The sequence below is a fragment of the Neomonachus schauinslandi genome, chromosome 7 (genome assembly GCF_002201575.2).
Source record: "Neomonachus schauinslandi chromosome 7, ASM220157v2, whole genome shotgun sequence".
NCBI classification, from domain to species: domain Eukaryota; kingdom Metazoa; phylum Chordata; class Mammalia; order Carnivora; family Phocidae; genus Neomonachus; species Neomonachus schauinslandi.
The window spans coordinates 82,065,094-82,080,511 of NC_058409.1; the positions used below are offsets into that span (position 1 = coordinate 82,065,094).

Consider the following 15,418-nt stretch of genomic DNA (forward strand, 5'->3'; position numbering starts at 1 on the left):
GAAGAACCTGAGACACTTAGCCTCTGTGCTGTTCTTCTAATCCTAGGGCCAAGGGAGGTTGCCTTCTATCCACTTTTCAGAGTTCTTCTTTGGTAGTCTCTTTCTCATGTTTATAGTTGTGTTTTGTGCGATGGAGCTGGGAAAAATGGTCTTGTGTCATCTTATCTGGACCAGAAGCTGGGTTTTACTTTTTGATTTTGGTTTCTTTGTTGTATGAACATGGAGGTGGCTGGGGCTGAGTTTGACCTTGTTGGGGGCCCTGAGATTTACTTTCTCTTATGAAATTCCATTAAACATCTTGTAATCCTGGATTTAATTTCATCCACCAGTTATTCACAAGACTGGAATATGGCAAGCCAAGCCTGACCTCTCTGCATGTTGTAACGTCCTGTCCTGGTGCTGAGAGGCTTCTCTCTTTAGATATTTTCTTGACTGTCCCCTAGGTTGGCCTATTCACTCTGCCTGCTTCTTTTCATATTGAAGCATCCAGTGTGAATTCTCAGGATTTTGTTAACTTTGATTCCTCAGAAAGTCTTCTGGAAGTTGGGGTAGTTTTGGGCACATTGCCATAGTACCTAGATTTCCAGAATTTTCTCTTTCTTTTCTTTGAAAGCATGCTGTGAAAGTTGTAGCATAAAGTTGGTATTCACTCTACTTACTGATGATATATTTAAATTTTTGCTTTTTCTTAAAAACAGTTTTTTGTTCTTTTTATTAGTTATTGGTGGTAGGAGCTTCTGAGATACTGCTTCACTATACCAAATTTATCCCCAAATTCCAATAATGACTTTTTTTTTTACAATTTTCACATCTTCCTCTGACATTTGGTATTATGAATATCTTCTTTTTCATCCTGGCATCTATAACTCTACCAAACCTCTTTTATTTTTTCTTTAAAGGAGCTCCATATTCTCATTCTTCTAATTCTATTGGTATTGTCAACATTTCTTATTAAAGCCTTGAAGTTGTCTTTGGATCATCTGTCTCTCTTTTGTTCCCTAAATTTATACACCACATCAAAGATCTTTCTTCTTAATTCTCACTGATACTGTCAATTATAGATTCTCATTTTTCAAGTTATATATTGCTATGACTTATTCATTTGTCTTATGTCTCATTTTTTCCCCTCTCTTCAAGCTATTTTATCCCTAGCTTTCAGATTAAAATCTATCTCTATGTCCCTCTTTCTCTTTTTATTGCTGTAACATACAGATAGAAAAGTACATGAATCACAGGTGCTCAGCTTGATGAAATTTCACAAATTGAACATACTTATGTAACCAGCACCAGTAAATTAGTCACTAAAAAAGTCACATTCATGATCATGTTATTTTGCCTTAAAAACCAATTAATTCAAGGAGTTTGATCCTTATTAGTTTCCTGAACAGTGGAATAGCAGATAAACTCATATGGCATCTCCCACTGCTTGCCACATATAGCTTGATTTTGGAGACATTTTTTTCTTTGCTTTACCTCGTATTACCTCTCATTTTTTTTTTTGGTACCATACTGCTCCTAGTTCCTGGAATACATTTCCTCTTTGACTTTTTATAATCTAAATCATGGTCATTTTCCACCCCTAATCTCAAATCTTGCCATTTCTAGAAGACTTTTCTGGGCTGGTCTAGCTTTCATTATTTTTTTTTTTTCTCTTCAAAAATTCTTTAATTTATTTTTTGAATAGGTAGTATCAATGCATTCACTTAGCACAAAATTTAAATGTACAAAAGGGTATATAATGAAAAGTCCCTCTCCCACTCCAGTGTCCCAGCCACTATGTGTTCTTCAGGAAATATTTTTTGTACTTATAAGGAAAATTAATTTCTATCATTCCTCCTCTTTTTTATACAATGTAAGCATACCAAGTTTTGTGTCTCACTTTTTTCAGTTAGAAGTTTTTAATGATAGTTCCTGATCAATACACAAAAGATTTTCTCATTTTTTATTAGGACTGAGTGATATTCCACTGAATGAATGTACCGCGATCAGATCTACCACGTATGATTGTGAAGGTTGGACACTGAACACATTCACATAGACTGTGATTTGAATGGCACTCCCTAGAATCATTCAGTTACAATCAGATGCAGCAGCCTTGATTGTAATTTACCTAGTCAGTTCCTTTTGATGGCTATTTCTGGTTTCTTTTGTATTGTTATCTCAAACACTACTGAAACAAATAGTCTTATTTATGTCATTTGTCTGTAGGATATCATTCCCTTAATTCCTAAAGTATTTATAATCTCTACCAATTTAACAATTAGACAAGGTCTTAATTTATTATGGGGTTGTTTTTAAAATTTTTATCATTTGACATTCCTTAAGGAGTGGTACCATAAATGAAATTATTTTCTATTTCTAGACCTAGAATACTGGTGTGTATAAGTACACCTTTAGGATGGGCTGGAGGGTTTCTCTTACAGCTGCCAGATTCTATTTCCTTTTTTATCCTTTTGAGCTCTTCATAATCCTTTTGAAGTTCCTGGTAATGGAAGAAAAAAATAAAATCAAAGTTTAGATCAGGTATAAATAGGTATATTTAGAAGCAGAAGTGATATTTATCCCAAGTTATGGAATAAAATGAACCACAATCTCAGATATAGTTTTTAATGAAAGGAAAATGTTTCACATTTCTTTGGCCTCAAAAATTATTCTTTGTTTTTCCATTGAAAACATGGGATGAGATAGAATGTATCTTCACTGAGACTTAGATGAACTGTAGGTAAAATAACAGAAAAATGTTCATTGTAAATTTTTGTATCCTATAAAGATACAGTGTATCAAAGTAAAAATTTTAAGGCTACTACATCCCAAGTGAAAAAACTGGAATTATCCTACTCCATATTAAAGTGAATAAGTCAATTACTTTTTATTGACTTAATTATGTTAAGGTCCATTTGGTGTCCTCGTTGCTACTTTGGGAACTTTGATGAAGTGCAGTTTTCCACAACCTTTTTTCTCTTCTCTACTTATTTGATAGATCATAAAACTGGCCAGTTTTCTGTTCTGAAAAATTGTAATTTGTTCTCTATTTGGAAAACCCACATTTTTACTATCTCTTTAGATGTTACCCCTGAGGTTAGAAATGTAAACCTCTTCTCATTTTTCTCTATAGCTTAGAGGATCTCAGATGAATTAACAAGAAAGTGACTTCTGGTATGGATAAGCCAGAACTAAAAATAAGAGGCGTGTTTCTTCATTTCTTCTAATGGGTCCTGAAAGATTCATTGCCTGAAATTTTAGGAGTCTGGAGAGCAAAATTAATGCTATCATAGTGTTCAGGATTTATAGCAAACAAGCAGGATATTTTGGGGAAATTTCTGAGAACTGACCTTTAGGTGATCATAAGTTATACTGTAGTGATTTTTTAAGCAACTTTATTGAGATATAACTCATATACTGAAGAATCCACCCACTTAAACTGTATAGTTCACTGGTTTTTATTTTGTTCACAGAGTTGTGCAACCACCACCACAATCAATTTTAGAACAGTTTCATTGCCCCAAAATGAAATCCAATATCCACTGGCAATTACTCCTCATTTCTTCCCAAATTTGCAGCCGCGGGCAACTACTAATCTACTTTATATCTGTACAATTTGGGTATTTCATATAAAGAGATCATATAAAGAGATCATTGTGTCTAGGTTTCTTTTACTTAGCATAATGTTTACAAGGTTCATCCATATTGTAGCTTCTATCAGTACTTTTTTCCTTTTCATTGCTAATATTATGTTGTATGTAGATATCATGTTTTATTTATCCATTCAGTAGTTGATGGATATTTGGATTATTTGCACACTGTAACTATTAACGAATAATTCTGCTGGAACATTGATGTACAAGTTTTGTGTGGGCATATGTTTTCATTCCTCTTGGATATATACCCAAGAGTGGAATTTCTGGGTCATATCATAGCTCTATGTTTAACTTTGAGAAACAGCCCCATGTTACATTTCCACCAGCAGTATATGAGGGTTCTAATTTCTTCACCGTCTCCAATACTTGATATTATCTGTCTTTTGATTGAAGACATTGTAGTGGTGTGATACAGTATCTCATTGTGGTTTTGATTGGTATTTTCCTAATGGCTAATGATATTGAACATCTTTTCATGTGCTTATTGGACATTTGTAGCTTTTGTTTGGAGAAGTGTCTATTGCCCATTTTAATTGGTTTATTTGTCTTTTTATTATTGAGTTGTAAAAATTCTTTATGTATTCCAGAAGGAAGTTCCTTATCAAGTAAGTATTTGCAAATATTTTCTCCCATTCTGTGCTCTTTTCACTTTCTTAATGATGACCTTTGAAGTATAGAAGTTTTAAATTTTGATTAAATTGAGTTTATGTATTTTAATTTTGTTGCTTTTGCTTATGGTGTCTTATCTAAGAAACTGTTTCCTGAGCCATGGTCACAAAGATTTACTACTGTGTTTGCCTTTGAGAGTTTTATAGTTTTAGCTCTGATATTGCTGAGGATTGCTTTCTTAACAATATTAAGCCTTTTGGATCCATTAACATGAGTCTTTCCATTTATTTGGGTCTTCCTTAATTTCTTTCAACAATATTTTATAGTTTCAAGAGCACAGGTTTTTAATTTATTTTATAAAACTTATCCCTAAATATTTTAGTCTTTTCGATGCAGTCATATATAGGAATTGTTTTTTAATTTCATTTTCAGATTGATCATTGCTAGTGTATAGAAATATAATTGATTTTTGTATATTGATCTTGTTAATGCTAATACTTCTTTTTTATTACATTCCTTAGGATTTTGTATATACAATCTCATGTCCTCTGCAAATAAATATAGTTTCACTTCTTTCTTTTTCAATTACCATGGAAATTATTTCAATTATCTCATTGTAATGGCTAGAACCTCCTGTACAATGTTCAGTAGAAGTGGAGAGAGTGAACATCCTCATCTTGTTCCTGTTATTTCAGTGAAAGCATTCAGTTGTAGTGATTTTTTTTTTTTTACCCTATAAAGAATAGGCCATAACTTTCCTTTGAACACAAATTTCCTTTTGACTTTTTTTTCCCTTCTGTTTACATACACAGATATGTGCTGATTAGAAGGCTCACAGCGCAGTGTGGAGGATAAGACAGTGCCTTACAAAATGGGGTTTGGGAGTGACCTGAAGAATTCACATGAAGCTGTGCTAAAATTGCAAGACTGGGAATTACGGTTACTGGAAACAGTGAAGAAATTTATGGCCCTGAGAATAAAAAGTGATAAAGAATATGCATCTACTTTACAGAACCTTTGTAATCAAGTTGATAAGGAAAGTACTGTTCAAATGAATTATGTCAGCAATGTATCCAAGGTAAGGAGAATAATTTCATTATTTATTGTGTATAGTATCATAATTGTGCTTAGGGCAAATAGATCATGCTGTTGAGGGAGCATCCCCAAATTAGCATTCTAAAGCAGTGGTTCCAAAATCTTGCTGATTAGCAGAATCTCATGGGGGAAAGTTTCAAAAATTACACGTTTTGTGCCCTACCTCCTGAATCTGAGTTAGTAGGTCTGAAATTTTTGAATTTTGAAATTAAAAATTGATGTCTAGATTATTGTAATGATTTTGGTTTGAGAGCCATTTTTACAAATTTTGTTTTCTTCATTACCCTATTTCCTTGGGTGTCTTGAGACCTGCTATTTTCTTTTGACACAAACTTTCATCATAACCCACCTTCCCTGAATTCTTCTGTGAATCATTTGTGTAGTGAATCACATGGAGTATTTTAACACATAGTGTTCTTTGCTGTCATTCATCTTACTAAAATAATAATATACTGCTGAGTTAATCACACTAAAAAATTCTTTGGATAAACAATATGTTTTTTTAACTCTAAGATTATAAAAATATAATATAAACTTTAAAATTAAGCGCCATTAAAAATAAAGGCCAAATTGCACTGTTAATTGCTGTTGGAAGGCATTAAAGATGAAATATTACACACCTTAATCGTTCTTAGATTTCTGCTCTATTTCCATTGTATTACTTAACTATCATATTTCGCTATACTTATTCAAAGTAAGGGAAGATCTTCCTTGTTTTACTTTGGAAAGTTAAAAAAAATTAGTGTGTTTCTTTTACTAATATTTCTTAGGATTTGAGTAAATTGTAGAGGAAATTGTTTCCGATGGAATGTGTGTGTGGTGTGTATGATCAGCTAAGGATCTGTGATTTCATTGAGAACTCCTTAATGTTAATATCTTTAACTTCCTTCCCTAGGCTAGTCAGGTTCCCCAAAAAGGAATTCTCTAGTCTCTAGTCTGAAGATGGGGTTGCCAGACATAGCAAATAAAAATGTAGGACACCAGTTAAATTTTGCATGTGATATTTGGGACACACATACACTAAAAATTATTTTTTATCTGAAATTCAGATTTAACTTGTCCTGTGTTTGGTTGACTACTCTGTTATGTTACGAGAATTGATAGGGAAAGTAGGTTGAGTGTTCTAAGAGTTATACTTTAGTTAATCTTCCTGTTTTTGGTAAGCTGCCTAATGTCTCTTAGTCCAAAGGCTCTCTGGTTTATTTTTTCCTCTTGTTTTCTTCTGAGTTGGGGGCAGAACAGTTGCGTGTTTGTGTGGGCTGAGCAATAGAAATGAGAGTTCTGTCTGCTCCTTATATAGACTTTGAATCGATTCCTCTGTTTCAGTATCGTCTCAGCTTCTTTCATATAGGTTTCTGCAGTTTCTGAGCTTTACTGGAGTTATAGGTCTGACCCTATAAATTGGCCTTTTCTTCTTTTTTTATTGAGAAATAATTGACATACATGCATTCCTGTATAAGTTTAAGTTACATAGCATGATGGTTTGATTCACACATATTGTGAAATTATTACTACAGTAGATTTAGTTAACATCTATCATCTCATGTAGATAAAATAAAAAGAAAAGAAAAAAATCCTTTTTGTGATGAGAACTCTTAGGATCTACCCTCTTAAGTTTTCTATATATCATACAGCAATGTTAATTATAACCATCATGTTGTACGTTACACACCTAGTACTTATTGATCTTTTAAGTAGAAATTTGTACCTTTTGACCACCATCTTCCCCTACGTGGCCTTTTCTTCTTCTTTTTTTTTTTATTCTTATGTTAATCCCCATACATTACATCATTAGTTTTAGATGTAGTGTTCCATGATTCATTGTTTGTGCATAACACCCAGTGCTCCATGCAGAATGTGCCCTCCTCAATACCCACCACCAGGCTAACCCATCCTCCCACCCCTCTCCCCTCTAGAACCCTCAGTTTGTTTTTCAGAGTCCATTGTCTCTCATGGTTCGTCTACCCCTCCGATTTCCCCCGCTTCATTCTTCCCCTCCCGCTACCTTCTTCTTCTTCTTCTTTTTTTTTTTTCTTAACATATATTGCATTATTTGTTTCAGAGGTACAGATTTGAGATTCAACAGTCTTGCACAATTCGCAGCACTTACCAGAGCACATACCCTCCCCAGTGTCTATCACCCAGTCACCCTATCCCTCCCACCCCACCCCCCACTCCAGCAACCCTCAGTTTGTTTCCTGCGATTAAGAATTCCTCATATCAGTGAGATCATATGATACATGTCTTTCTCTGTTTGACTTATTTCGCTCAGCATAATACCCTCCAGTTCCATCCACGTCGTTGCAAATGGCAAGATCTCATTCCTTTTGATGGCTGCATAATATTCCATTGTATATATATATATATATATATATATATATATATACCACATCTTCTTTATCCATTCATCTGTCGATGGACATCTTGGCTCTTTCCACAGTTTGGCTATTGTGGACATTGCTGCTATAAACATCGGGGTGCATGTACCCCTTCGGATCCCTACTTTTGTATCTTTGGGGTAAATACCCAGTAGTGCAATTGCTGGGTCATACGGTAGCTCTATTTTCAACTTTTTGAGGAACCTCCATACTGTTTTCCAGAGTGGCTGCACCAGCTTGCATTCCCACCAACAGTGTAGGAGGCCTCCCCTTTCTCCGCATCCCCGCCAACATCTGTAGTTTCCTGACTTGTTAATTTTAGCCATTCTGACTGGTGTGAGGTGGTATCTCATTGAGGTTTTGATTTGGATTTCCCTAATGCATGGCCTTTTCTTCTTGACCTACCCTTTGCAGAGCACTTATGTTTCAACATTTCTTGATATGCTAATCAATTACCATTTACCTACTTTTCATTTTCTTATGTTTTGTTGACATGTCTTATCTGTGGTTGTCCCCTTTTCTATTTTCTTTGTTATTGTGAATTTATACTTTAAGTAACTACATTATATTTTACTGGGATTTTGGGAAGAAGTGGAGAAATAGCCATGTGTTCTATTTACCGTGTTTAAGTGGAATTATACTCTTTTTTTTTTTTAAGATTTTATTTATTTATTAGAGAGAGAGCACAAGCAGGGAGAGCGGCCGGCAGAGAGAGAAGCAGGCCTCCCGCCGAGCAGGGAGCCCGATGTGGGACTCAATCCCAGGACCCTGGGATCATGACCTGAGCCGAAGGCAGCCGCTTAACCGACTGGGCCACCCAGGCGCCCCTGGAATTAAACTCTTGAGAAAAGTAAGATAGTGAAAGTAACAAGAAATAGGATTAGTAGGTATAGAAGATTGAAGATTTGTGAGGTCAGGCCAGTGGAGGAATCATCAGTGTACACACTAAAGTGTCAAGTATTTTGGTAAGGGATAGATGGAGACAAATGCTAAAATAATTAAGGAAGTCAGGAGAGTTTTTGGATTGCAAAGGGGTTTAGGGAAAGTGATAAAGATTGGGAGGGATGGTTTAAATGGGCAGGATTGCCTTTCAAAGAGGAAATGTTGAGAGGTAACAGTGAACAATGGTTGGAAACCCGAAGAAAAACAAGGAATATGTCAGCCTTTCCTCTTAACACTAGGGGGGAAAAGTCATCATTTATTCTACCTAAAAAAAGTCCAGTATATCAGTTTTTTTCTTTAGGGTATTGTGTTTTTGGTGTTGCATCTAAAAAAAACCCCACTGTTGCCTGACCTAAATTTGCTGAGTTTCTCCTTTGTTTGCACCTGGAAGTTTTATAGTTTTGCTTTATATTTAGGTTTATGATCCATTTTTAGTTAATTTTTATATAGGGGGCAAGGTGTGATCAAAGTTTTTTTGCAAACAGATATCCATTTGTTCTAGCAACATTTGTTGGATTAAGCTTTCTCCTTTGCATTTTTGGTGAAAATCAGTTGACCATCATTTGTAAGCCTATTTCTACACACTTTATTTTGTTCCACTTGTGTTTTTGTTTGCCCTGACACCAATAACACACTTTTTATTTTGCTGTTTTATAATAATCACAAAGTCAGTAGTGTAATTTTTCTGTTCTTTTTTTTTCTTTCAAAATACTTTTGGCTATTTTAGTTCCTTTGCACTTCCGTATGAATTTTATTTATTTATTTATTTAAGATTTTATTTATTCATGAGAGACAGAGAGGCAGAGGCAGAGGGAGAAGCAGGCTCCCCACTGAGCAAGGAGACCAATTTGGGACCCGATTCCAGGACCCTGGGATCATGACCTGAGCTTAAGGCAGACGCTTAACCGACTGAGCCACCCAGGCATCCCCATATGAATTATAGAATTAGCTCGTCAATTTCTATTTAAAAAAGGCTACTGGATTATGATTGGAATGCACTGACTATATAGATAAATTTGGGGAAAACGTGTATCTTAACAGTATTGGATCTTCTAGTCCATAAACATGGTATATATTTTCTTTAATTTTTCTGAGTAGTCTTCTAGTTTTCAGTGTACAGGACTTTCAGATTTATGTGTATTTTGTATTTTTTGATACTCTTGTAAATAGTATTTTTTCAAAATTTTAGTTTCCCACTGTTCATAATTATTTTGTATACTAATCTTGTAACCTAAACTTCGTGAAACTTGCTTATTTGTAGCTTTTTTGTAGATTGCTTTGGATTTTCTACACAGGTGATTATGTCTTCTGCAAACAAAGACAATTTTCCTTCCTTTTCATTTGGATGTCTTTTATTTGCTTTTCTTTCATTTTTGCACTGGCTAGAACCTCTAGCACAAACCTGAATGGAAGTATAGACAACAGATATCCATGTCTTGTTGCTAATCTTAGGGGAAACACATTTAGTCTTTCATCATTATGTATGCTGTTAGCTGTGAGTTTTTTGTAGATATCTTTTATAAGCTTGTGGAAGCTTCTACTCCTACTTAGCTGAGAGTTTTTTTCATGCACTGATGTTGGGGTTTTGTCAAGGGGTTTATCTTTTTCTGCTTAGATGATTGTGTTGTTTTTTTCTTTTCAGCTTGATAATATATTCAGATGTACTCATTGATTTTCAGATGTTTCAAATGTTAAAACAATCTTGTATTTCTGGATTAAACCCCACCTAGTTTTATATATTGTCCTTTTTTTTTTTTAAATCTTTGTATTCAATTTGCTAAAACTTTTTTTTTTTTTTTGAAATTATCTCAGTTTTACTGAGGGATATTGGTTTGCAGTTGTCTTTTCTTGTAATGTTGTGTGGTTTTGGTATCAGGGTAATGCTGGCCTCATAGGACAAGTTGGGAAGTATTTTCTCTTTAGTTTTCTTGTGACGTTTGTGTAGAATTGTTTTTATTTCTTACTTAGATGTTTGATAGAATTCACCAATGAAATCATCAGGGCCTAAAGTTTTCTTTCAGAGAAGGTTTTTAATTACACATTTAACGTTTAATATAGTGGGCTCTTCAGATAGTCTTTTTCTTCTTGAGTGAACTTTGGTAGGTTATGCTTTTCAAGGAATTTGTTCACTTTTGTCTAAGATGTCAAATTTTTTATGTTGTTTATTATTTTACATTATTGTCCTTTTAATACCTTTCTCATTCCTGATATTGGCAATTTTTGTCTTCTTTCTTTTTTTCCTGATCAGACAGGCTAGAGGTTTATCAACTTTACTGATACTATCTGAGAACTACCCTTTTGATTTCATTGATTTTCTAGTTTCTATTGCATTTCTCCTCTGAAATCTATTAATTTTTTCCCACTTAATTTGGGTTTTATTTGCTCTTACTTACCCTCATTTAGTAAGTGGAAACAGATTATTGATTTAAGATCTATCTTCTTTTGTAATATAAGCTTATAGTTTTTTTAATTTTCTGAGTACTGTTTTAGCTGAATCCTAGAACTTTTTATAAGCTTATTTTCATTTTCTTTCAGTTCAGCATACATTTTAACTTTTGTTTTGATTTCTTTTTTGACCCATGTGTTCTTTCAAAGTCTGTTATTTAATTTCCAAATATTTGGGTTTTTTTTTTCCAGAGACATTTTTGTTATTGATTTTGAACTTAGTTCCATTACTTTATAAGAGCCTATTTTGTACTTTTAAATTTATGAATACTTGTTTCATGGCCCAGAATATGGTCTGTTAAGGAACTGTTTCATGTACACGTGATATCCTTCTGTTGTTGGGTGGAGTGTTCTGTAAGTGACAGTTAGGTCAAGACGGTATATAGTGGTATTCAAGTCTTTTATTTCTTTACTCATTTTTGTCCACCTATTCTCTCAATTATTGAAAGATGAGTATTGAAATCTCTGATTATAATTGTGAATTTGTCTATTTCTCCTTGTAGTTTCATCAGTTTTTATTTCACATATTGTGAATCTGTTATTAGTTACATAAATGCTTAGAATTGTTATGTGATTTTTTTTTTGACGAATTAACTTGTGTATTAGGTGACTGATTTTTGAGGATTTTAAAATTCTTATGAACTGACTCATTTTTCATTTATGATGTTACCTTCTTTATCCCTCATAATATTCTTTGCTATGAAATCTACTCTGTCTGATATTAATAGGACCATTTTGGCTTTCTTTTGGTTAATATTAGCATATTCTGTGTTTTTTATCCCATTTGGTTGTTATATTTAGAGTGGGTTTCTTGTAGGTAGCATGTAGTTGGGTCTTGCTTTGTTTCCTAATATGACAGTCACTGCCATTTAATTGGTGTGTTTAGAGTGTTTTCATTTAATGTGATTTTTTTATATGGTCAGGTTTTAATCTATCAGTTTGCTATTTGTTTTCTCTTTGTCCTGTCTGCTTTTTCTTTTTCTTATTTTCCTTTTTTCTCTTCTTTTGGATTGAGTTTCTTTTTATGGTTCTGTTTTTACCTACTTTGTTGGGTTATCACCTATAATTGTTCATTGTGTTATTTTAGTGGTTGCTTTAGGGTTCATAGTATACATCTTTAACTTACTACACATTTATATTTTAGTCATATATAGAACCTCATCCATAATAATATACTTGCAGTAGTATACTTTCATTTCTCCTGCCTATACTTTATGCTATTATTGTTATGCTTTTTAATTCTACTTGTATTATAAATCCCACAATATATTATTATTATTATTGCTGTAAATTATTATCTTTTGAATAATTTAAATAATAAGAATATAAGTCTTTATATTTACCCATTGAGTTACAACTCACTGTACTCTTCATTTCTTTGTGTAGATCCAGGTTTCTCTCTGGTATTATTTTTTTTCTGCTTGGACTTCCCTTAACATTTCTTATATTGGAAAACAAAAACATTCTTATGAATTCAGACAAACTCTGAATAAAAACTTTGTTTCAGAGAACCATTTATTTTGAATTATTGTGTGGCACAGAAACTATACATTCTTCTTGGAATTTTATTGTTGTGTTTTAAAAATATTCAAGCAGGAAAGAAAGCAAGTAGTTGGAAGATATAGTCTGTAGAGAAAACCTATTTATAACAACTATTATTTAGGTGTTTTTCAGGTTTGAGTCATTTTGTTGATTATTTTCAATGCTTTACTGTAATTATAGCTACAGTAGTTGTGTGTTCTTTGACTCATTGTCCAGGATAAATACTTTTTGGTATAATGAACTCAGAACTTTAAATTACTACCTGTTTTTTTTTTTTTTAAAGATTTTATTTATTTATTTGAGAGTGAGAATGAGAGAGCATGAGAGGGGGAGGGTCAGAGGGAGAAGCAGACTCCCTGCCGAGCAGGGAGCCCGATGCGGGACTCGATCCCGGGACTCCAGGATCAGGACCTGAGCCGAAGGCAGTCGCTTAACCAACTGAGCCACCCAGGCGCCCCTAAATTACTACCTGTTTATGGAATACTGATTTACCTCACCACACATCTGCTAGTTCAGAGGTGGAAGGATGATTTGCTTTTCTAAAAGATATAAATTTTTTCCCTATATGTAATTTTCACTTTCCAAAATTTGAGTGAAGTGTTTACTTTTTTTAATATTGTGTATTCATCCTAATATAACTGGTACTATTTACCTTTATTGGTTTCTTAAGAGTGAAATAGGCATTTTAGGATTCATGCTAATTATTTTGGAAATCTGTGATGCTCTGTAGTGTATGCAGTGTAGTAAATGGTCTCTTTTTTTAGGGGGTGGAGCGATAGGGGAGAATAAAATTTCTATAAATGGAATCATTATTCCTCCTTTTCAGTGTGAAATAAGAGAGGCATTATTTCTGGGAATTACTTTTGGTCACGAAACAACAACATAAAAGTCACATTTAGGAATGTAGAAAATCTTTTGAAAAATACATTTCAGGTAGAAACAGTATTTTATAGTATAATATTAATATTCAGTTTACAACTCAGGATTCTGAAAAATGTTCTAAAACTTAAAAGTCTCAAACCAGTAATTTTGTTTCCTTGGGGGTAGGTGAATATGTATTATATGTATATTTATCTTAAAGTGGTGCTATTTCTTTTTCTTTTTTTTTTTTATGTTCAGTTAGGCAGCATATAGTGGTGCTATTTCTAATTATCCAGTGTGGTGCTGGTTTTGATTAGATAGAAGAAGATGCTGATTTCTTTTCTTTCTTGCTTGCTTGCTTTTTCTTTCTTTCTTTCTTTCTATCTAAGATTTTTAATTTATTTATTTGACAGAGGGTGACACAGCGAGAGAGGGAACGCAAGTAGGGGGAGTGGGAGAGGGAGAAGCAGGCTTCCCGCCTAGCAGAGAGCCTGATGTGGGACTCGATCCCAGGACCCTGGGACCATGACCCGAGCTGAAGGCAGACGCTTAGATTTGAAGTGTAGGTCATTATTCTAGTTAGAAACGCAAATAAAGTGCAGGCCATTTTTATTTTTACTTTCATATCAAGAATGACTCACTAATCTTGGCCTAGAAGGACTTACTCACTTTAGATGTTACTCATGCCACAAAGTAGGTAGCCTGAAGGAGTAGATAGATTTTCCTTGTGGTTGTTGGCCTCTAATTTAATGATAAAGTACTAAACAGGGATTAATTAAAGATTACTGTGTAATTTGTAACCAGTTTATACAGTACTCTCATTAGTTTAGCTTAATAGTTATTCTTGAGATGCATGTATTTTGGGTATGTAGTAAGAGATGAAAGTAATCTTTTGATGCGGGTGTCTTTAGGTTCCCATACTTCTGTATCCTCCAACATCTTAGGTAGCACATTAAGAGGTAGATTTATTAGCTGTGTGACCTTGGCAGATTATTTAATTTCTCTGCCACCGTTTATAAGATGAAGATATTTGCCTCAGAGTGTTGATATGAGGAGTATATAAGAGAAAGCCTGTGAACGTAGAAGAAGCAGATGTTAAAGAGGAGGAGCAGAGGGTCATCTAGACAAGCAAGGTTAGACTTAATAGGGGTGAAGTTGGGAGAAGGAATGGACACCATTAACCCCTCCTCTTGGTTCTGTGTTACATAAGATGTAAGAGAAGAAAACATCATTTATTTGACAGAGCTTCAGAAAAAGAGAGGGTCCTAGGTATAATGTCTGGTTTATAACTTCTGGGAGCAAATACAGTTTTAACTCTTCCCCAGAGGTTTATGGCGGTGGGGGACGGGGGGGGGGGGGGGGGGTTAAAAAGATTAGACTGAGCAGTAACTGGAAGGATTGGTTGGATTCCGGGAGGAAAGGGAAGTCTGCTTTTAAAGAAATGTTAAGCTGAAAGAGCCAATCAAGGAGATTTGGGGGGATATAGGAAATAAGGAATAACAAAACAACTGCCTTAGGACATGGGTGGGAAGAGAATGGGATGAACTAGGGTGGAGAACAGGTCTATCCCACTGAAGCTAGAGGGGAGTAGGCAAACATCTCCAGAAGCCCTACTGTAATTTATTGTTTTCTCTTTAAAACAGCCAAATAGGTCAGCCCTGTATTAACAAAAAACCACTAGAACTGGATCAACAAAGTAATCTTCTGTGCACATGAGCAGTAAAACTCAAGGAGTTTATGAGGATGACAGTATAGAGGGAAGTAGCTAAGTAGAGAAAAATCACAGGGTGCAAGAGCTGGAGGAGACTGCAGGGGTCTTTAACTCAGCACCTAACTTTTGGTAGGAGAAATTGCTGAGGTGATGTGATTTGCTTCTGAAGGGCAAAGGTTGCTCTGACCTGTTAGCTT

The 15,418-nt window shown here is 34.4% G+C and overlaps 1 protein-coding gene across 1 annotated transcript in view; it reads left to right on the top strand.

Annotated features, from left to right (window-relative positions):
• Window positions 1–15,418, top strand: part of FER (FER tyrosine kinase) — a 427,159-nt gene that overhangs the window by 34,568 nt on the left and 377,173 nt on the right. The window contains exon 3 of the mRNA XM_021701487.2: window positions 5,060–5,325. Coding sequence (XP_021557162.1) covers window positions 5,119–5,325 — 207 coding nt within the window. The 5' untranslated portion in view covers window positions 5,060–5,118. The remainder of the gene's footprint in view (window positions 1–5,059; window positions 5,326–15,418) is intronic.